This window comes from Pithys albifrons, chromosome Z (assembly GCF_047495875.1).
Source record: "Pithys albifrons albifrons isolate INPA30051 chromosome Z, PitAlb_v1, whole genome shotgun sequence".
Classification (NCBI taxonomy): Eukaryota; Metazoa; Chordata; class Aves; order Passeriformes; family Thamnophilidae; genus Pithys; species Pithys albifrons.
In genome coordinates this window covers 81,133,117-81,156,736 of record NC_092497.1, presented here as the reverse complement: position 1 = coordinate 81,156,736, position 23,620 = coordinate 81,133,117, and the positions used below count along the sequence as shown (strand labels likewise).

General features: G+C 43.4%; 1 protein-coding gene across 2 annotated transcripts in view; it reads right to left on the bottom strand.

Annotated features, from left to right (window-relative positions):
• RNF38 (ring finger protein 38) overlaps positions 1–23,264 on the bottom strand; it is a 116,539-nt gene extending 93,275 nt beyond the window's left edge. The window contains exon 1 of one of the 2 annotated variants that reach the window (XM_071580813.1): positions 23,164–23,264. Coding sequence is in view for 1 of the 2 variants with exons in the window: in XM_071580812.1 (XP_071436913.1) it covers positions 22,177–22,678 (502 nt within the window). In the remaining variant the exon portion in view is untranslated. Of the gene's footprint in view, positions 1–22,176; positions 22,679–23,163 lie in introns of those variants that run through there. The other variant, XM_071580812.1, reaches the window with a different exon arrangement.
• Between the last annotated feature and the right edge of the window lie 356 nt (positions 23,265–23,620).

Below are 23,620 nucleotides of genomic sequence, written 5' to 3'. Positions count from 1 at the left end.
AGCAAATTTGCTCCTGACACCAAGTTGGGAGGGAGTGTCGACCTGCTGGAAGGCAGGAGGGCTCTGCAGAGGGATCTGGATAGACTTGAGAGATGGGCTGATTGCAATGGGATGAAGTTCAACAAGGCCAAGTGCAGGTCCTGCCCTTTGGCCACAACAACCCCCTGCAGCGCTCCAGGCTGGGCACAGAGTGGCTGGAGAGCAGCCAGGCAGAGGGACCTTGGAGTACTAATTGACAGGAAGCTCAACATGAGCCAACAGTGTGCCCAGGTGGCCAAGAAGGCCAATGGGATCCTGTCCTGTATCAAAAATAGCGTGGCCAGCAGGACCAGGGCAGTGACCCTTCCCCTGTACTCTGCATTGGTGAGGCCACACCTTGAGTGTTGTGTTCAGTTCTGGGCCCCTCAGTTCAGAAAGGATATTGAGGGGCTGGAGCGGGTCCAGAGAAGAGCAACAAGGCTGGTGAAGGGACTGGAGCACAAGCCCTATGGGGAGAGGCTGAGGGAGCTGGGGGTGTTTAGTCTGGAGAAGAGGAGGCTCAGAGGTGACCTCAGCACTGTCTGGAACTGCCTGAAGGGAAGTTCTGGCCAGGTGGGGGCTGGTCTCTTCTCCCAGGCACTCAGCAATAGGACAAGGGGGCACGATGGGCTTAAGCTCTGCCAGGGGAAATTTAAGTTGGATATCAGGAAAAAATTCTTTCCAGAGAGAGTAATCAGGTCTTGGAATGGGCTGCCCAGAGAGGGGGTGGATTCACCATCCCGGGAGATTTTTAAACTGAGCTTGGCAGTGGCGCTGAGTGCCATGATCTGGTAAATGGACTGGAGTTGGACCAAGGGTTGGACTTGATGATCTCGGAGGTCTTTTCCAACCCAATCGATTCTATGATTCTGTGATTCTCAAGTAGGTGGAAATGTGAAATCTAAAACTGGGATACAGCAAACAGCTGGAAGCACTCCTCAAAGCAAACCACTACATTTGTGTAGGTTTTTTAAGATCTTCTTATCTTCATCCAACTCTAGTGAAATTACAGCTTTGTACATGCTGGCTTGACAGGAACATTTTCTATCAGGATATATCTTAAGACAGAAATGCAAAAGAGGCAATTCCAGCAGTGAAATGTGGAGTGGACACATTCCCAGAAAGTAAGGGAAGGAGGAATCAGTAGATTTGTAAGTCATCTTTAAGAAGTGGTAACGGGTTACTATAAAAGCTCCCTAATTATTCCTAGCTATTAAAATCAAGGCTATCGACCCAGTTACTTATCATTTTAAACAGGAAAAATCATTTAAGTAACTTCATAAGTAAAAGCAGAGAAGGGCCAAAAAATACCTTCAAGGAAATAAAAAGAGGAGCAAGAGAGAATCATGAGTGACATCAGAGAGTTGCTTCTTTGGCAACCTTTGACCCATTGCCAGGGCACTGCCTCCACATTTCCAGAATATCCTCAGAACATGCTCTAGTCAAGAGCAAGCAGAGCACCACGCTGACTGTAAAGCAAAGGCATGAGACATGACCCAGCCAGTTCCACACAGACATGGAAGCATGCTTGATTAAGTGTGGGTAAAACTGTTCAACTAAGGAGCATTTATCCTTATCTGTCTAGCATGGTTCTGCTCATTTTCTAGTCTATTAAAATCAGTAATAGACATGACCTGGGGTCAAATGGCATACAAATACAACAGAAATATGACAAGACTTAACAAAGCAAGTGTGGAGCAAATAAAGTGACTGATGAAATTTAGTGCTGGCAACTACAAAAGAATCCACAAAAGCAGAAAAATAATCCCAGCTAGACTTGTGGACTAAAAACTTCCTTTAGCTTCCTCCCCCTTAAATGGAAATGTTCTATTCGTTCATCTGTTAATTCTATCAGAAGTTCTGCATTGAGAATTATCAGAAAAAAACTAAAGAACAAGACTGAAAATGCCATATACACAGAGTTTTCCAGAGTACCTTGAAAACTGCACTCTTAAGCCTGTAATTATAGTAACAGAATACTGACAAGACAGATGGGGGTGGGAAGGGGCAGGAAGACAATACACAGACCTAGACTCTAGCTCTTAATTTAGGTGATTGAGTGAATATCATGAGTGCCAATAAGAATGTTGACCAAGCAAAGCTACTCGCTATTCCTCAAAGAAGTCCAGTCCACTGGCCACAATGTGCCTGACAGAACTTCCCACTCAGAACGTCCCTGACCAGAACTTCCTGAACCTTGGTAATATGATGGAGCTGGTACAATCTAGCCTGTCTTAAGACTAGCTTGTATCTGACAAAACAAGAACAATTTGCTCCAAAAACCATACTTCACCTTCCAAAAACATTCCTCCAGACTTTTATGTCCTGTTGTAGACAGGGTCTGGGTTTTGGAAGGCACTTCAGTACTTTTGTGTGGTCTTTGTAAAACCACAAGACAGAACATGCCATCAATAGTGTGACTGATAGCAGTCCTCAGTAGCAGAAACCCATTAACAGACATTGTGTGGCTTACCCAGCAGAAGCAGTTTTCCACAGCCTTAGTAGTCCTATCAGACTTCTAAGTGCCTGAACAGAGCAAAAGAAATCACCAAACCCCAAGTCAGATAGCATCTTTATGACACTTCCTCCCCACTCTGAAAGTAGTCTGCTTGATTATCAGTTTTTCTTTTGCACCATCTATTTGTAGCACTTTGCAAAATACAGTTTCTCCAAGCAAAACAGCAATGTAAGTAAAAGGATTCTGCTCCATGAAGTAAAAAGCATGACATGCTATATCTTGGTTTAGGAGCCTGGTATTAAGGCTATGATTTTCCTGGAACATGACCATGGGGCAGATGTAGGATACAAGGACTGAGGGAAGTCTGAATATTGTTTAGCTTGCTCAACACCCACCACATGACAGACCCTTCTGGTCTCAGGTGCCTGGAAACTGAAACCAGAGGAAAGAAAAGCAGATAATGTTAGGGCTTCAGAAGACAAGAGAGAAGAAAGCACTTCCAGAGGAACTGATGTCTTTTTTTCCTCTTCTTTCTCAAGACACTCAGAGGTGAAGGTGGGAAGATAAGTTGGAATGTAGGGAAATATTATTAGGGGCTAGCATCTGAGTACCAAGGAAATAAAGAAGGGTATGTGTGGCCATGACGAAACAGCATTATAAAACGGACTGGAGAGAACACTTCCCAGTCACAAGCTCAAACTGCCTTATCCTAAAAGGTTTCCATTTCTGCCAATAGTGGGCGGTCGTAATGAGTTAAAGGATCCTTCAAGAGAGCACAACAATGAGCAGCAGCTAAAATAAGTGCTCTCAATACAGGCAGTCTCTCAGAAGGCATCAAAAAGACAGAAAGCCTTGCTTAATGTACCTAACAGTCCTAGGTCCAGATCTTCTTCAAAGAGCTACTTTGAGAAAGAAACGCACAATTCAGATTTTATAACTCAAGTATGATCAGCAGCTTGCTTCAATGAACCACTTAATGTTATTTCTCCTAGAATCAAATTACTAAGTTATGCTCTGGATTTCTAGACACAGATCCTCACTTGTCTAAGTGCCAATATGTCCACATTATTTTCATAACAGAAGCTGCATCTTATGATGGAAAACTAGCTTAGTTTTTACAGGAAATTGTTTCTCTACAATAATGTCAACCACACTAAAAAGCTTATGAGAATGAGCACTAAGTTGAAAATAACTGTGATGCTAAAATGTTTTTAATGAACAGTTCAGCTGGGGGAAAAAAAGTGTAGTCAGATATTTAGTTCTGTATGACAGGGTTAATACACTTTGTGAAATGATGGCACGCATTTTACTTGATATGAAAGAAAAGCTGTCGAATATCCATTATATGCTTTGAAAATTGTTTACATCATATTTGCTTGTGCACGTCAAGCATTAGGCAAATAGCATCAAGCTTATACTAGTACTGTACAGGAAGAAAGCACTGGGGCTACATGAGCTAACCACAGAGCACAGTCTGGTAAAAATGCCATTCAGCAGCTGAGGATGGCATTTACCAGCCTGCAAGCTTATGTTTTGCAATATTATTTGGAGTTAGGCAGGAAGGATCAGTACCTCAAAATGAAAGACTTTTCAGCTTTAGTCCCCTGAACTGTGAGAATCACTTAAAAGTGCAGTTACAAAGTGGAAATCAATCTATTCTCTTTGATTCATGAAAAATCTGAGTCACATAAATGAAGATTAAGGTCAAAGAAATATCTGCATATTGAGGCCACCGTGTCTATGAAATTTGTCATTCACTTCACATAACTGAAGAGCTGCATTCAAAAGGCAATAAAAACTTCTCTTCTGGAAAAAACAAGTTTATTCTCTTTTTCTTTCCTTCCCAAGTCTATGTTCCTTCATCACTAATGCTATCTCTATCATTATTTCCACATAAATATAAAATCAATGCCATCGCTATTTATTTACATTGACAAAGCATGTGCTTATTGCTTTCATTGTGCATATCCTAGTAGCCTCTTAAAGACTATCAAAACAGATTACAATAAGTACAACGGATGAAGAAAAGAGGAAACAAATACCACCTAGAAGTTATTACACAGACTGAAAATACGTAGTTGCAATCTCTTTGCTCTCATTTCTTGATCCCACATTACAACAGCACTACCAATTAGGGAAACAATTCCAGCCTTCCCCCATATTGTAGGTCTATATCTGTAAAAACATCCAGTGACCCTGGACAAGTGATTTACCTCAGCTAACGCCTACTGCTTAGTGTTCAGTTGCAGCTATTCATGTATCTATTTCAGGAGTATGGTGGTCAAAAGCCAGGTGATAATGCAGCTCTGCCATTCCAGCTGCAGCGTAAAAGTACATGAAGTTATGGCCCTAGAAACAGAGTTTTTAGGACATTCCTTATACTGTTTTTGTACAGCTAATAAAGGGGTGGATGCCTGATTCAGAGCTTCATGACATGAAACAGGGAAAACATACACACATACACACATGCCAAATGCTTTATGAACTCTGAACTGTCCTTATCTGTCTTTAAGCAACCAACCTCAGTTGAAAACCCAAAAAACTGCCCCAAACCAAACCAGCTCTTGTCACGTCTTTATTTCAGCTTCCTCCTCTGTTGTGCCTCAAAGGTCCCAGGGTAACACTCAATACAAAGAAAGAGACTGCCCTATATTTGAACACTTCTAGCCATGGATGTAGATAATCTTCTTTACAGTAAAAAGACTCTGTGACATCATGGTGAAAGCTTCATAGAGGGACCATCTACCTAAGAGTTAGTGAAAAGGTTCCACTCCAGTGAAAACCTGATCTCTTCAAACACAATTTATAACATTTTTTTCAAACAATACCAATGTCTTTGACAAGCCATAGCATTTTGAAAAGACTCTAAATGGGCCACTTTCCATCATAGTACAAGATACAAGATGGCTCATCTACAGCAACAACTGATCGTTACAAATATTGGAGTTTCTCCTTGACATGCAGACCAAGTGCTACTCGGAAAGGAGCACTTCCTTATAAGCACAAGGACAGAAGGTATTTCCCTTTCCTACTTACTCATAAACTCCCCGCACTCTTCCAGAGACATGGTTTCACTGTTTATTATTCTCCAGTCCTGTCAACAACATTGCTGACCTCTGTCCTTACCTGAAAATATGTTATTAAAGCCTTCCCTGTCCTTGTGATGGATGTGACAGCTCTCTGAAGTCTACTCTGAACATCCCAGCCATCAGCCTAATCAGACCACAAAATGGATATTAGATAGACATAATCCACTTAAAAGATTCTTATAAAAACACACACAAGAATCTAGGTATTGCATTTATGAAGACGATAGACGAAGTGCAGCAATTTGAATCAAATGACAGAGCAGCAGGTCAGTCTTAAGCAGATTTTACTGAGAATCACAGATTAGTCTGAACAGTATCTTTACATTCCATTTATGTAGATGTATTATTTCTACATCATTTTAGTCCTGCACTTACTTTCTCTCTGATGTGTGTAAAAAAAAGAAACCACAAAAAACTCCAACAAACAACACCACCACAGAACCCCCATAACTTTCTAGAAGCCTCCAGGGTAAAGTTGAAAATCTGACATCCCCAAAAAGCTAAGCAAAAGATACAATATACGAATACCTCTCAACATCAAAAGGTCTTGGTTTAGCATTCAAATTTGAATTTTATTACTTTATTTACAATTCCAGACTTTTCCACCATGGCAAACTTTGAAGTATATACAGTATTTCAACATTTCTGACAAGTGAGTAATCTAGACAACATCAGCAGGAGTTACGGCCTTTATCTAGATCCTTCCATATATTCACACTTCTTTATTCAATACAATGGCCACAACGCAGTTCATTTTCAATTTTAGATGCAAGCTATAGGATGAGAAACCCAGAAAAACCTGCCTTTGGGGACAACTACATTGGTCTTTTCAGCTGTAGAACTTTTCTAGGCAGCAAACTTTTTAAGTCAAAAAATCACAAACAAAACAATACAACTTGCTGAATTCATTCTATTTCCCCACATTAGCTTTTTCACCCAGCTCTTCATACACCTCATCTTGCTCCAGGACAAGCTTCTTCAAGCAATTGTCTTGGAGTTGTGACAAAATCACTACATCAAATTCTCTATGTAGCCAAAGGTCAGATAACACATACACACAGGCAATGTTTGTCTGCATTGGTTACTTATGTGAATAATTCCAGATTTCTTCCAGGCCATCTTGTGTAGCAAGGTTTTGGTAGCTGGCTACAGCTGTCAGAAGAAGTCAGAAGGTTCCCCAATGTACAAAAGAGCGAGTACCAGCCAACTCCAAAACAGAATCACTGTGGGCCAAGGCCAAGCCCATCAGTGATGCTGACTGCACCTCTGAGATAACATATTTAAGAAAGGGCAAAAATGCCACCCAGTAGCAGCCAAGCAGACCCCAGGGGCAGTGAAGAAGGAAGGGGAGGAGATGCTCCAGTCACTGAAGTAGAAATTGTCCTGCAGTGTGTGGTGAAGATTATCACGGGTCAGGCTGCCTCTCTACAGCTCACAGAGGATCACACACGTGAGCAAGTGGATGTGCCTGATGGCGGCTGTAACCACACTGGAAGCCCACACTGGAGTTCATGAAGAACTGTGGCCCATGAGAAGGACTCACACTGGAAAAGCTGGCAGAGGATTGTCTCCTATGGGAGGGACCTCACATGGAGTGAGGGAAAAGTGTGAGAAGGGAGGAGCAGCAGAGACAAAGTCTTCCAAACGGACCACAGCCCCCATTCCCCATTTATCAGAGCCACTCAGGCAGAGGGGGTAGAGAGGTCTGGAGCTGAAGCTGAACCCAGGAAGAAGGGAAAGGAGGGGGAAAGGTGTTTTAAAGTTTGGGGTTTATTTCTCACTATCCTTCTTGGACTCTGATTGGCAATTAATTGAATTAATTTCCCCAAAACAAGTCTGTCTTGCCTGTGACTGTACTTACTGAACCTCTTGTCATTCTATCTCTTCCCTGTCCAGATAAGGAAGGGGAGAGATAAAGTGGCTTTGGTGTGCATCTGTTGTTCATCCAAAGTTATCCCATTACAATATAATCTTCTTTCTCCACTGGATTTTATTTTAGTTTCCATAGTTTCTCATGTTTTATGTTCTGCACAAATGAACCACACTCTGGAATTTTCTTCATGTCTCCTAATTCTGTAACATGTTACAGAAGTAATAATGGATTTCTTAGTGTTTCCTTCTCTGTAGTTGCCAATTTCCAGCTTGTGATATACTTTTTTTAACTTAGTAAGGTATTTCATTGCCTGGTGGTCTTGCCTGACTAGTTATCACCCACTCTCAATCTGTTCCATCAGGAATTCCCACAATCCCATCACACTCTTACCTTTCTCAAGCAAACAAGACCCAGCACTCCCAAACACTCCTACTACCATAGCTCCTTGTGCTCCAACTGATACTCATGGTAACATCTGAAAGCAAAAGCAGTAACACAGATGCACGTCAGCCAATAACTGTGACATATCCACATACCTCAGCAGTTTTCAGTTGTTTGTCTAGCAGCTAAGCAGCAAAAGTACTCCTTTGACATGAAAACTTTGAGAAAGGGGAGAAGTTACTGCAGTTCTATTCAGGCTATAAGGTCATTTTAAGTGACTAACTTCTGATTAGGACTGCTATTACCAATATCTTCATACAACTGAACAAACTACCACTGTTGCTTTTAATGAAGGCATACCTCTCTCCAATCCAGAACACAAGGCTCTCAGATTCATGCATAAAGTACATACACATAGATTTTTAAACAATCTAGTTTTCTTTTAGGCATATTTCAGTTGAAGCCAAGATCTCACAAAGTGCTGTATAGAACTGGAAAAGAAGTTTCTAAGCAGCTAGGTCAGACAGTCCCAATAGCAAGTTGTTAGCTATTCAGCTGCATATTGTAGAAAGGTTTCACAAAAACAAGCCAATAAGTTTAAAATGCATTCAACACACATAATTCTAGGAAATCATAGAGCCTGTTTCAGCAAATCTCTTTTATGCCCTAAAAATGCAGAGGCAATGAGAAGTGAAGGTATGTGGCCAGTGCCAAATGGCAGATCTTTTTAAGAGATACAGAGGAGACTGTTTTATATATGAAATTCCTAAGTCTCTGAGTCTGACTGTCAGCATTCCCACATGCATGTGCTTTTTGTGTCTAGCAGCAAACAAACTGAAAACACACATGTCAAAAAAAAAAGAATAAAAGATGGGAAAAAAGAACTTTAGATACAGGATTTACCACCAGTCATCTTGTTTTGTACTCTCAAGTGGAAAAATACAGACATTTCAACAGAAATGTAAATGGATATATAAAGGAGACTTGGTACAAAAATGACCTTGTAATTTGTGAGATATCCATCTTTGTTTCAGCAGACCACCAATTCCAACTTCAAAAGCCTCTGTGTCATCTTCCAAGCAAAACAAAGCCTCCTAGTAGCCTGTCTATAGTAATGAAGATCAGTCACTGAACTTTTGAAAGTCTATAAATATGTCTCCCATAATATACTCCTGGAAAAGCTGGTAGCCCATGGCCTGGACAAGTGTACCCTCTCCTGGATTAGGACCTGGCTGGAGGGTCGGGCCCAGAGAGTGCTGGTGAATGGAGCTGCATCCAGCTGGCAGCCGGTCACCAGTGGTGTTCCCCAGGGGTCTGTGTTGGGTCCAGTCCCGTTTAACATCTTTATTGATGATTTAGATGAGGGGATTGAGTCCATCACCAGCAAATTTGCTGATGACACCAAGTTGGGAGGGAGTGTCGACCTGCTGGAAGGCAGGAGGGCTCTGCAGAGGGATCTGGATAGACTTGAGAGATGGGCTGATTCCAATGGGATGAAGTTCAACAAGGCCAAGTGCAGGTCCTGCCCTTTGGCCACAACAACCCCCTGCAGCGCTCCAGGCTGGGCACAGAGTGGCTGGAGAGCAGCCAGGCAGAGGGACCTGGGGGGACTGAGGGACAGGAAGCTCAACATGAGTCAACAGTGTGCCCAGGTGGCCAAGAAGGCCAATGGGATCCTGGCCTGTATCAAAAATAGCGTGGCCAGCAGGCCCAGGGCAGTGACCCTTCCCCTGGACTCTGCATTGGTGAGGCCACACCTTGAGTGTTGTGTTCAGTTCTGGGCCCCTCAGTTCAGAAAGGATATTGAGGTGCTGGAGCGGGGCCAGAGAAGAGCAACAAGGCTGGTGAAGGGACTGGAGCACAAGTCCTATGGGGAGAGGCTGAGGGAGCTGGGGTTGTTTAGCCTGGAGAAGAGGAGGCTCAGAGGTGACCTCAGCACTGTCTGGAACTACCTGAAGGGAAGTTCTGGCCAGGTGGGGGCTGGTCTCTTCTCCCAGGCACTCAGCAATAGGACAAGGGGGCACGATGGGCTCAAGCTCTGCCAGGGGAAATTTAAGTTGGATATCAGGAAAAAATTCTTTACAGAGAGAGAAATCAGGCCTTGGAATGGGCTGCCCAGAGAGGTGGTGGATTCACCATCCCTGGAGGTTTTTAAACTGAGATTGGACAGGGCACTGTATGCCATGATCTGGTAAATGGACTGGAGTTGGACCAAGGGTTGGACTTGATGATCTCAGGTCTTTTCCAACCCAATCAATTCTATGATTCTATGATTCACAGATTTCACAGTACAAGAGTGTATTTGCCTCTTTAAATATTGACATAAAGTGTGAAACCAACACAGACCAGTAGATCACATACTAATTTGGCTTTCATGAAACTTGATTTGCAAAGTTGAAGCATGATTCTTCATGGATGATGATGAGAATTACATGTATGCTTCTGAAGACAGTAGAGATAATCTGCTCCTCAAAACCTGCCTCCATGTGCTCTGTTTCACAGAGCTTTCTGGAGAGTAATATCTGCAGTGCTTGGATGGGTAAATTCAGAAGCCAAGCTCTGGCTATCCAGGTTTTTCCAATACAGAATAGACTACAGTCAGAGCAAAACTCCACAAGTTAAGACTTAAGCAGAAATCAGATTGCCACATTTCTTTTTTTGTATATACACCAACCAAAGTCCTCTTCTCCTTCTTTTGTAAGTAGCAAATTCATAATGACAGCAGTTTGCTTCATATGCAAAAGCTTTACTTATTAACACCATAAAGACAAAGTTCCAAGCCCGGTTTTGCAATGTTCTTACAAAATCCACACAGGGAACCCAAACAGCTGGAGCAAGCCAGCATTTTATTTACCAGTGCTGAGAATCACTTCCACGTCCCAGAAACGTGTCTCCTAGAGGCATTTCCTCAAACTCAACTTGCTAACTGCATTTTCCATTAAGACCTTTGGGCAGCCCTGGAAAACAGGTGACCAAAAGTCCCAGATTCCCCTCTCCTAAGGCTCTGTGATAGCTCTCCCATTCTGATGTCACAGCTCCAATGATGACATAAAAAGCTTCTTTGGTCACAAAAATGCTGAACTTAATAATATTTAAGAGGTGCAATTCAGCCCATCAGAGGATTTTTACTGCACTTTGGAATGTGTTCCTTCAGCAACAGCCTTGAAAAGGACAAGCTTAATTGCCTCAGGAGGTGGAAAAAAACCAAAGAAAAAGCCTGAAAAGCCATGAGATTGATTCAGGAGGTTCCAGGATGACTCCTTAAATGAACTGAGAGGAACACAAAATTTTTAAACACAAAGACCAGCAAACCCAAGACAGTAAGAGTTTGTCAAAGCAAGATAAAGGCATCAAACACAAATGTTTTGTATGAAATCACCTCTTACTTTCATCACATGGACTGACTGCAAAGAGAAGGCAGCTGACACACACACACTCCAAAAAAGGCACCATATGGGCCCCCACGTGGCTGGAAATTTCTTTTAAGTACCACACATAACTGGTAGGAATTTCAGCTGTGAAGCATCCATGAGCTCATGTTCTATATGAAAGAACAGGAAAGTGCACCTGTAAGCCACAATTCTGCAGGTGCACTGTGCCTATAACCCAAGAACAAGGCGGTTATCGGACCAAAATGTTCGTATCAGTGAGTTACCCTGTTTCTCAAAATAGGACAAATTCTCTCAGAATGAACAATTCAAAGTCACTTTCATGTCTGAGAAGACAATCCTTGCCCCCTTAGCTATACTGCTAACTCCAAAGATACTGCATAATAAATAACAAAGCATGTCAGTACGCAGATACTCAACAACAGTCATATCAGCTGTACTAAACAATATTAAAGTATTTTCAACTATTGCTGTCTATAGAGATCATAAATCTTTAGCGGTTATTCTAGAACTTCTTAAAGAGATGCAGTAACTCTTCAGAACAGTTCAAATTATGTAAATTCAAGATCCTTAATAAGATCAAAATTAAAAATAGTCAAGGTGGGTGGCAATTATTTTGGTATCTCTTTGCTGGCCAATACACCCTATTTTGAAAATCCAGTGAGACATAACAGGCCTCCAAAACTAGACATGGTGCCTTGAAAACAAAACTCTTCTACAGCCTTGTACAGTGATAGAATGATTTCCTATGTATTGCCTTCTAATACAAACTATTTGACTGCTTCGTTACTCTTCTCTTCATCACTATTAAACTTGAGAGTCAAAAAACCCAAAAGGCAAAAACATCAGAAAAGGAAGAAACAGGTAAGGAAGAAAGAAGGTACTAGAAACATTTCTCCCTGGGACATCAGTCACAAACAGAAAATGTAGCATTCGTAAAATAACCAAGAGGAAACAAAAACTTGACCTACTGCAGAAATGTTAGAAATGTTACAGAATAATAAATGAAACAAATGGCACAACTATTTGTTTTAAAATGCCTTAAGACCATTTTTGCCCCAACATAACTGAAGACTAAGTAACTCCAGAAAACCAGTATCATTTGGCTTCACTACCCACCCTACCCACAGCCTCCATGCAGCTGGTTAACAAGATACAGATGATGCTTCAGTTAATTCACATTAAACAAGTCCATAACAGTATGACCAACCTGCTTAATTTGAAAATTCTCTTATATGACACAGATATATTATGAATGATCCTCAAAAGAAATCAGTTGTTACATGAACAGCAGAAATAATGAAAATCTGTGTTCCCAGATTTTTGGTCTGTATCTTTATGTTCTCTCCCTGCAATAAGCCAGTTTGCCTCCAAATCCTTTCAATTCCCATTGCCTGCAATTCCTCTGGTTTACCTTGTTCTTGATATCCTTCAATCTTTCCTGTGTCCCTGTCGCAGGTTTGGCCTGGCTGTTGCCAACCCTGGACTGGCCCCCCTTCCCCCTCCCAGAACCTTCCCAGCAAAGAAAAGGAAAAAAAAAACTGAAAAGAAACGCACTCTAAAGAAACTGAACTGAATAAAAAGAATAAATTGTATTTACTAACATTTACAAACCACACTGTATACACAATACACAGGATCCCACCCCCCAGGGGAGAGGGGAAGGGAGAAAAGGGGATTGATTAGCCAGAAAACAGGGAAGACACCAACCCAACCCAAAGAAACCGAATGAATCAAAACAAACACAATTAAAAACCTCAAGGAAGGGGAACAAGAATGAAACAAACTCACCCAGGACAGGAGAAACACCAGGGACTGGAGGGACCAGACTCCAACCACCTCCCTCCAGCTCCTCAGCCAAGGAAGGGAAGGAAAAAACCACACCACTCCCCCCCGGTACGTGGAAGACACGTGTGGAATATTTGTAACTTCCTTAGATACAATGGTTACTGGGGAAGCCATGGGGCAAACCATTACAGTCCCTGTAAGAGATCATACACTGCAGCTATTTGGAAGCAAAATACAGTCTTAGCTGTCCATCAACTACCTGTGTCCATGGACAAGTAAGTCAAACAGCAGAACCAACTTGCTTCGGGGAGCAGACTAATTTATCTGCTACTTAACCACTGATTTCTTAAAAAGTCTTTTTAAGAAACGAAAAGGCCTCACTCAAGTTAGAAGCAACTTAGAGAGAAACAGTACTTGGGAGAACAAGCACGACAGCTTTACATGGAATGTAAATTTCACTTTTACATGGGAAGGCAACCAGAGGAGGTCATGTAATGGTTTTTCACACTTCCTTACTTTCTGCCACACTCATATTTTATGTTATTGGCTGAATTCTTGTTTGCACCATTCTCCCTTAAAAATATCATAGAAAATTTATGCTCTATAAAGTCATCACATCAGAAACACTGGTTTGGTAAAGAATAACAAAAAAATATAAAAATACATTAGTGACTGTATTTTTTTTTATTATTTGTACATATTTTAATACCTTACAAGCTTGGAAAAAATAGCTCACATTACTGAACAACACATGTCTCAATTCAGTTATCTGGCACTTTCTGAGAAAGTGCACCAACCATGACAGCAAAAACAAGACTCAATTTCCCCTACACCTCTAGGTGCTGCAGTTCTGTGGTGCAGGTTCAATCATACAGCATAGGAGCTGTTCCTGTATTCCCCAACAGACCCATATACACAGCTAATGTCACTAGCCATACTTTGCAGTTTAATAGCTGTTTCTCAAGCTCTCATACAACTAGAAGCTATGCAAACAAATACAGTGTATGGCTTTTAGCAATATTTAAACTATTCAAGGGTAATCTTCCTAATTGGGAATTTTCCAGGCATGCAGAATATGAAATATTTCAGTAAAATTCACAGAATTCATACTTTACTCCTCCACAGACTGGCAGAAAATATGTAACATAATGACCTTCCTTGTGCCCTCCTTCAAAAAAAAATGCAAAAACCACATTTCTTTTGGAAGCACAGAGCAGTAGTATTCCAGTAAAAAGTACAATTCCACTATTCATAACGAATATCAAAAACAATCACAAACACACTCTAACAGTTTAAGAACCATTTAATAATGTTCTTAACTGTTACTAGCTGCACATCTTCGTGCTACAGCTGTGTACATTACAAAAAAGAACAGAAAATCCCTTAAAGACTTAAGTAAGGTTTTGTTTTGTTGGGGTTTTCTGCTTGATGGTTGTTTTATTTTTTTTTTTTGTGGTTTGATTTGGGTTTCTTTGTTTTGTTTCGTTTTGTTGGTTTTTTTAAATTGAAATTATGGAGTATGTTTCCTTTCAAGATTATAATTTCCCATTTGGGATTGTCCTGGAAGCTGGCAAGCAAACTCACATGCTAAAGAGATGTGAGCTTTGAAATACTACAGTGTTTCTTTGAAGGCTGGTTATTATGACAGCCTATGTTCAAGAAAACCACACCAGCTGCCAGACAACGCAGGAAGCAACAAAGATGATTTGTGTGGATGCAGAACTCCGGTCATTACAAAAGAAATTAGAGAAACATCTTGACACACTTTCCCACCAACAGACTGATAACAGATGTTACTTTTTCACACATCATGGCTGCAAAGCATTTGCATGAGAGGGAGGATGCAGAGGCTCAATCTAAACATGATACCAGGGATAAAGGAAACAGCAACTCAGGAGGGTAGAGCTGCAGAGTTGCCAGACTTAGGATGCCAGACTCGTTATGGAGAAACATCTAGAGAAGAGTGTTTTAAGAATGAACATTTGGAGTACGGGTGTGTATTTGAGAAGCCCAGAAAACACTGTATATCATGCTTGCTTAAAAGAGTTCTGAAAATACCTAAGCCTTACTTTCTCAAAAACCACTTCCTGCATCTTTCCCTAAGCGAAGTATGCATTCTTTGGCCTGCATAACATACCAAGTGACTTCCCGAAGGAAGTTTTATTTTAAGTCATCAATGCACAAGAACAACAGCATTTTCCCATCAAGAATGGAGGACCTTTTCCTTATTCAGGGAATTCTAACAAGTACTCATTTGCTGTACTTCACATATACAAACAAGAAAAAAATAGTCTAGAACAAGTACAGAATGAAACAGAAGGTACAAAAATAACAAAACAAAACATACCCAGTAAAATAAAGGAGGGAGAAAGCAACACCATCATATTAGAATACTCCTGTAAAGAATATTCCTAGTAAAGAATATTCCTAGTGTGTTGTGGTTTAACCTTGACCAGCAGACCTCAATCACTCTTCCCCTTTTTTCCAGTGGGGTGCAGAAGAGAATCCAGGAAAAGGTAAAACTCATGGATTGAGATAAGAGCAGTTTAGTAATTGAAATAAGGTAAAACACTACAACAACAATGAAATTATATTATAATTATAATGAAAAAGGAGATAAAGGAGATAAGGAGGACTGGGGGAGGGGGTGGCCCAGAAATAAAACCCAGGAGAAACAAGTGATGCCCAATACCATTGCTCACCATCCACTGATGGATGCCAGCCCAGCATGTCTGCAAGGAAGAAAATTAACTCTATCCCAGCCAAAACCAAGACACTGCAAACTTCATAATCTGCCCTCTCAGTTTGGTGGTCTCCCTTCCTGTTATCCCATTTACAACTGCATCACATTAACACCGACAACTCTTACATTTAGATGACACATCTCCATCTGAACTTCTAATATAAAGAGGATGTCATAAGAGGCCATTTAAAACACCCAAGATGCAAGAACTAAGAAAAAATGTTGCAATGCTATTCGTTGAAAAAGATTAAAGCCTGTCTTTCTTAGAAAAAAAGAAAACAAAACCAAAAAAACCAAACCAACCACGGGTCAAAAAGATTCTGTGTGCACGTGAGTTTCATTTTGCCAAGATAATTTGTGCATGAAAAAAAGGGCTGTATAAGCAGTAAAGCAAAGTATAAAAAGGCAGAGGAAAATAAGCACTATTTTTTAATAGAACACAGCTTTCCAAAGAATTTACAATATTCTCAGTCATGCTTATTAATACTCTTTAAAGCAGTTTCTCATTTTAACCTTTCTGTGACAAGGCAAACATATTTCTCAAACTATGCTGAGAGGAGTCTTGACTTTTCCGTATTTACACCCATCTGAAAGCACCAGTAAAGAAGTGAAAGCACAAAATCCACTCTGCTGCCTAACTTTTTTTTCTATAGTAATTTCATCTTGGAAGGACATAGAACAAGACTCAAATAGCAAACGGCACCTTCAGTGTCAACTTCAGATGGATATGAAAATGCAAACGTAGCATTGTCATCAAATACAGAAGAATCATGCAGATTTATAAGGGAACTGATAGGACAAGAACAAAGCTAATACACACACATACATATATATACACCTGTAATTTCTCATGGCATTCCTTTTTTTTGAACTGAGACTGTACTGCACATTGAATCATCAATTTTTCATTATTAGTTACCTTAAATGAGAGGAGGCAATCATTTGCAAAATCAGACAACTCTAACCAAAAACTGTACAAGACATCATACCTAAACTGCTTTTCAGCTGGCAAATCTGTGCCACCTTCACTAATGTCTGCAGAGCGAGACCAGTATGGAAACCAACACACACATTGGCCTTGCTGTAGGCAACTAATAACTTTGAGCCAAGGCAATGTGAGTTCACAAAGCAAATCAATTGCCAGCTATATTGCAGGTCTATGTTTTTTCCTGTGAATCCCCCAAAATTCAGTCCTTCTGACAGTTGAAGGATCAGTTTCAGCAGGTCATCCAGTTCAAATATACAGATATTGACAATAATCAGTATCTTGAACGCTTAGACCAAAGGGATATTTTAGATTATTTCATTAATAGATGTTGCAAAGCAGAGCATGCATTTAGAAATTAAAGGCTTCTCTCCATTCTTTTTCCTATTACTAAACTGAAATTTGTACTTTAGAGCCAATTTGGAATTTTTCATTCCTGTGCTTCTGCATATTTACATCTAGAATATGCCAGATTAAACAAGGATAAAGTTGTTCATACTACCCAAACTACAATTAAAAGATCTGCATATTAATTTTATATAATTAGTTTTTTTTTATCTCAAGGTTAAGCTGTCTTTAAATACTTATGTTCAGGGCAGCCGGGGGAGACTATCAACACTTGCTGACATTCACTTGAGCTGGCTGGTGCTGGCACCTAAAAGGCATACCTCCAAAGAACAATTTCAGGGTATAAAATTATAATTTCCAGTTTATATAAGCACTACATACTAATTTACCAAACTAAGTCAAAGTGAAGTAATAAACAAAAGTGATAAAGTAGTCACAGGGAATGGCTAAAAATGAATGCACATTATCTGAAAATAATTGTTAAGGAAGTACATTTGCATTTATGTCACAAATTAATACTATAAATATGTAACTCCTATCTCTTATAACCAACTCCCTGAAATAAACATTTATTGTACATCTGTTAACATTAATTCCATAGTTACTAGAATCTATTGTAAGTACCTCTACTCATGTAAAAACCAAAGCCTTCTACCATCCTTTATAACTCAAAATTAGCAAAACTGACATACCACCATTATAATAACTAATTGAGATGCTAATGGCAATTATAATCTAGTGTCCAAGACAAATTAATTCTACCCATCAAACACTGGAGTAACAGGTTTACAGTATTGTGATAATTCTAACCAAAAAGGACTATCAAGCCATTTCTTTACATTGCACTGGGACCGAAGTAAAGCAGAGGTTCTGCAAAGCGACTTTCTGGTTTTGATGGGTTTTTTGCTTGCTTGTTTACTTTTCTCTTTAATCTATCAAAATCAATTGTAACTGTTTGTAATGGTTTGCCCCATGGCTTCCTCAGTAACCATTGCATCTAAGGAAGTTACAAATGTTCCACACGTGTCTTCCACGTAGCAGGGGGGGAGTGGTTTTGTGTGGTTTTTTCCCTGTCCTGGGCTGAGGAGCTGGAGGGAGGTGGTTGGAGTCTGGTCCCTCCGGTCCCTGGTGTTTCTCCTGTCCTGGGTGAGATTGTTTCATTCTTGTTCCCCTTCCTTGAGGTTTTTAATTGTGTTTGTTTTGATTCATTCAGTTTCTTTGGGTTGGGTTGGTGTCTTCCCTATTTTCCGGCTAATCAATCCCCTTTTCTCCCTTCCCCTCTCCCCTGGGGGGTGGGATCCTGTGTATTGTGTATATAGTGTGGTTTGTAAATGTTAGTAAATATAATTTATTCTTTTTATTCAGTTCAGTTTCTTTACAGTGCGTGTCTTTTCTGTTTTTTTTCCCTTTCCTTTGCTGGGAAGGTTCTGGGAGGGGGAAGGAGGGCCAGTCCAGGGTTAGCAACAGCTGGGCCAAACCTTTGACACTGTTGAAAAGCATCCACATCCTGAATGTGCTTCACTTGTTCTTACAAAGAAATTATCTTTCCATCTGAACACATTTTATACGATCATAAAGCTGTGAAGGCATCACCATGTCACAAATAAAAAATTAGCATCTATCTCCAGGCATGCCAGAATTAAATATGACTCTCACTGTAAGGCCACAGTGACTGCTTTCCAGTTTGAGAACAGAATCACAAATACCACACATAGGTGTTACACCTATCCAGAACTGCTGAGAGCAGAAAAGTCAGTATGTGTCAATATGAATATACAATTCTACTACAACTGCTTAGGACACACAGCATTGGACAGAATCACTATGAATTCAGCTTTCTACTGCATTTAACTTACACATCAGTACTGTCTTTACAAGGAAGTCCAACTCCTCACATTCCACAATCATGCATGTTTCAAAACTGGCACTGATCCTTTCAGCAGAAATTTTGGCTTCTCCAAACTGAAAAACTTAGCAAATGCCTAGCTATCTGCCAAAATAAGCACCTTCCATTACTCCTCTTAATGTTTTCTGGTAGGACTTCACCTCATTTGCACCTTAAGCAACAACTAAACTAACTGAAGACTTAGCAACACAAGGAGGGCAAGCAATATTAATTAAATTTAGCAAAGTTCATCAGACAACATCCAAAGAGCTCACAGGCATAACAAGGATGTTTACAAGAACAACTGCTTTCACCAGTTATGGATATCACACTGTACAGCACAAATTTCAAAAGCCATCCTTCATTCCTAGATGTCGCAAAGCTTGAGAAGGTTAATATAGACCTTAAAAAAAATTAAAATATATAAGAATTTTCACTACAGACACAATTTTCCTAGCTGACAAGCTTTCCTCCAGGTAAGCTTCTCTTTTCCACTAAGGAGATGCAGGTATCCCAGTGGAGGCAAAATACTTTACAGAAGGTGAAGTGCCTCTCAAGATCAGAATCAATTTTCTGAATGAAACAAAGAATCAGCTCTTCATTGCAACATTTCTGTTCCAAGTATGGTTTCACTGATTTAACAGTCATGAATACAGACTTTCTATTCTGTTGACACGCACTGGGAGAAAACAAGAAGGAAAAATAGCAAAAAAAGACCCACCCATCACTGAAGGTTTTTCTGCTGGGGGAGAAAACATAGTAACCATTCTCTCAACCCTGCATGTAAACAACAGTCATTTCACTTCTCCCTAAAGTCTGAAGACCAGACCACAATACAGTTTTTTATCAAAAGTTTTCTCAAAAGTATGAGGAACACTAATAGTGGCTGCTGCATCAAAACCACGACTAAGAGGACGCTCAGCAAAACAATCAAAGTTCACTCCTGATGCTTGAGTTTAGTGCATAATTTTTCCCAGTGATGACAAATACTTGAATGAAAAAGGCAGACCTTCACAAAAAATAACAGTCTTTCCCTTTCGAGGGGAAAAAAAAGAAAAAAAGCAACCAAACATTTCTCATCCCCAGACTAGAAATCTTCTGGATCTGTCTGTAAATTATGACATTACTTCAAAATCAGAATGTGAATTATACCACCTGAAAGCATGTTATGCATTTTTGAGACAATGACTAATAACAAGCATCCACCTGCTACTGTGACTTCAGTACACTGTAAAACTTAACCACATAACTTGGGCATTGCAAAAGTCCTTTTGAGCAAACTGGTTTCAGCTATTCCAATGACCATTAAGCACAGGATTTTTAAACACAGGATCTGGGGTTGTGAATACCAAAACTTCAGGACAAACCCAAACAGCCCCTTCACTTTCTCAAGAATAAAAAGCTCAGCATTCCCTAATCTAACAGAAAGGGTCTCCACCCCCTAGGCCTGTGATGGATTCATTATATCATAAGGGTTACAGCTCTTTTCTCCACCATCATTTTCCAAATCATGGAAAATACGGAAGCTTTTATTTTGCAGCAGTGGCATACTAGGTCAGTTGCCTATTGGATTAAGAGCTTAAAAAGATTAGGAGTGGTTTTGAGATCAGGCTTTAAGATAAGGGTATCATCTACACCAGGAACATCCAGTGCAATTTTAAAACAAAAAGCTGAAATCAAGCTTAATCAAGTAAAACATTTATTTCTAGATAACCTATACTGGAAGAGTATTTTTCTCCTATAAATGTTACTAGGAAGGCTCAGGAGAGACTAATCCACCCCACATGCTGTGTGGACCCAGGAAATGGGAAAAGCAATTTCTGAGCTATATAATACAATTCAAAGCTAAAAATTCAAGTTCTCCCTCAAGTTTCTGCATTGTAATCCTTTAATACGTTGTCAATCATGAATTGCAAGTGGAGTTTGTAAAACCTACTTCATTTCAGAGCAAAATTTCTATCAGTGTGAACACCCATACCACAGACCTGTAAATCACCCAAGTAAGTGCCCAAGACATAAGCACCACTAAAAATACATGCTAAGAAAAGACTAATTAGACAGCTAGTTTCTTTACCCTCCAGGCCCAAAAAAATGTCTTGTCTTCTGACCTTCTACCATACCACTTCCTAATTACTAACTTCATATATACATAAACAGCTTCATTCTGGCTGCCGTTCACAAAGAACAGCTTAGGAAAACATCCAAGGCCCTGGTCCCAAAACCACACAAACATGCGTTTAAATATAAGCATGTGGGAAACTCCAGCGCAGCCTTGGAAGCAGCTCTCGTGCTTGACTGTAAACAAGCACATCAACCCATTTGCTGGGACCACAGTCCTGGAAGCATCCAAGCTCCAGAACGAACGAATCACACGTCCAAAACCACCCCCTCAGAGACCCTGCTGTGGAGTTGTTCCTAAGAGGAAATCCAAGAACACGTCTATGGGGCTGCCGATGAGGGGCCCGAAGACACTCAGCGAGGCAGCAGCCTGACTTGCGAACAGCATTTTGGAGCTCGGCGCAGGAACTTGAGGTGACCTGTCACCGTGAGTTCCCACAGCCACCGCCGGCCCGCTGCGAGGGGCGGAGCCTGGCTCCAGACGCGGACACGGACACGGACACGGACACATCGCCCTTTCTCACACACACACAGATCCTCCAGGAGCGTGGCGCAGCGGGCAGGCTGCTGCAGGCCGGCGGCCGCTGCGCAGGGAAGGGGGGGCGGCAGAGCCGTCGAGGCCCCAGCGCTGCCCAGGGCACATAAAAGTGTGATGAGACAGAGGAGACGTGCCCAGGGCCGGCGAGAGGGAGAGCAGGAGCAGGCACGATGCCCTGCGCCGCGCAGCGCCTGCGGCTGCACCGGCGGGCAGGGGCCAGGGCAGGGGAGCTCGGGCAGCAGCGCGACAGCCGGAGGCGGCCGCCCGAGCGGCAGCCCTGCGGGCGGTCCATGCTCCCACCCCGGCCCGCCGTCGGGGGAAGAGCCAGCGGCGCAGAGGCGGTCCCGGGTGCCCCGCGGCCGGCCAGGCGACACACGGCCTGCCCTCGGAGCCGCCGAGCTGAGAAGGGCGCGACTTTCCTTTCCGTCCCGTCCCGCCTGTGCCTCCCCCCCGGGGACGGACCCCGGGGACGCGCAGCGCAACTCCGCGGCCCTGCGGACCGGCGCGCTGCCAGCCGGCGGTGGGACGCCCGGCCCCGCTTCCCGCGCCCCTCTCCCTCTCACCTGATGGCGGAGCTCTGCCGCCCGCGGTGCCCCGGGGCGCGCCGTGCCCGGCGGGGCTGCCCCGGCCCTGGCCCCGCGCTCCCGCCTCCGCTAGGCTCGGCCCGAGCAGCGGCGGCGGGCAGAGGGCGGCGGGCGGCGGCAAGCGACCGGAACCGCCGCTCATGGCGAGTCCCGGGAAGCCGGAGCGGGAGCGAGCGCGGGTCTGCGGGAGTGCCGGGAGAAGGCAGGCAGCCGAGGGGGAGGTAGAGGCGGCGACGGCGGCCCCGGCAGCGGGGGAGGAGGCAGTGGAGGAGGCGGGGGGCGGCGGAGGGGAGGAGGAGAAGGCAGGCAGGAAGGGGGCGGCGGAAGAAGCCACCCATCTGCCGCGCCGGCCCGCCTCGCCGGCCTGCCGGAGCTGCCGCTCGCCGCCGTGCTCGCCGCGCCGAGCGGCGCCGCGGGCAGGGCCGAGGAACCCGGCGTCGGGCCGCGCCCCGGGGGATGCTAAGCGGGCGGCTACTGGCATCGCCACCCCGGGAACAGCCCCACCGAGGGGGCGCCGGAGCAATCAGAGCCAGTGGGGACGCGTGGGCGCGGCATAGGCGGCGTGGGGAGCCTCCAGCCGGGGCCGCGCAGAGGGGGCCGCTGCCAAAGCCGCGTCGGCTGTTCTGGGGAGAAGCAGCCGCTGCCAAAGCCGCGTCGGCTGTTCTGGGGAGAAGCGGCCGCTGCTGCCGAGGAGGAGGAGGAAGGCTCCCCGCCTGCTTCCTCAATCCCTGCCTCCTTCCCTCCGTGCCTCCAGCCCCAGCGGCCCTGCGGACGGGCAGCCCGGCACCTCCCCGAGGCCTCTCTCCGCTCGCAGCAGTGCCTCGGGCGTGATGCCCCCGCACTGCGACCGTGCCCCCGCGGGACAGCTGCAGCGGGACCCCCGCAGGCCGACCCGAGCGGACCCTGCGCGCACAGCCCGGAGTCATCCTCGCCCGGTCTCGCGTTCCGCCGCCGCGGGCCCTTCACCTTCGCGGGGCGGCTCAGCACACCGGGGCGGCTCGGCGCTCTGGGGAGGGGGCGACGGGCAAGGGGCAAAGGTCGCGATCGATCGGGCGAGCCGGCCCCCACGGGCACGTGTGGGGAACAGGGACCGCCCCATCCAGTCGTCAGCTTGGGAGGTGTCAGCGGGAGGCGGTGGGTACCGGTCCCTCACAGGGACACACTGCGCCTGCTGCTGAAAGCAGAATAGTCCGGAGTGTCGGTAAACCCCTTAACTTGTCAGGGTGAAGCCGGTTTATTACTTTGTTGCCACATAAACAACATTCTAGCAAATCTGTTGGCATAGGAAGACACCCGGAACGTAACATAGGGTTTCTCTGAAAGTGAGGGAAATGCCTCCTGGCGCCCGTCCGTGCGGTGCTGCCGTGCGGTGAAATAGCTGTGTGTGCGGAGCCAAGCCGGCGGGTTTGGCTCTCAGGAAGAG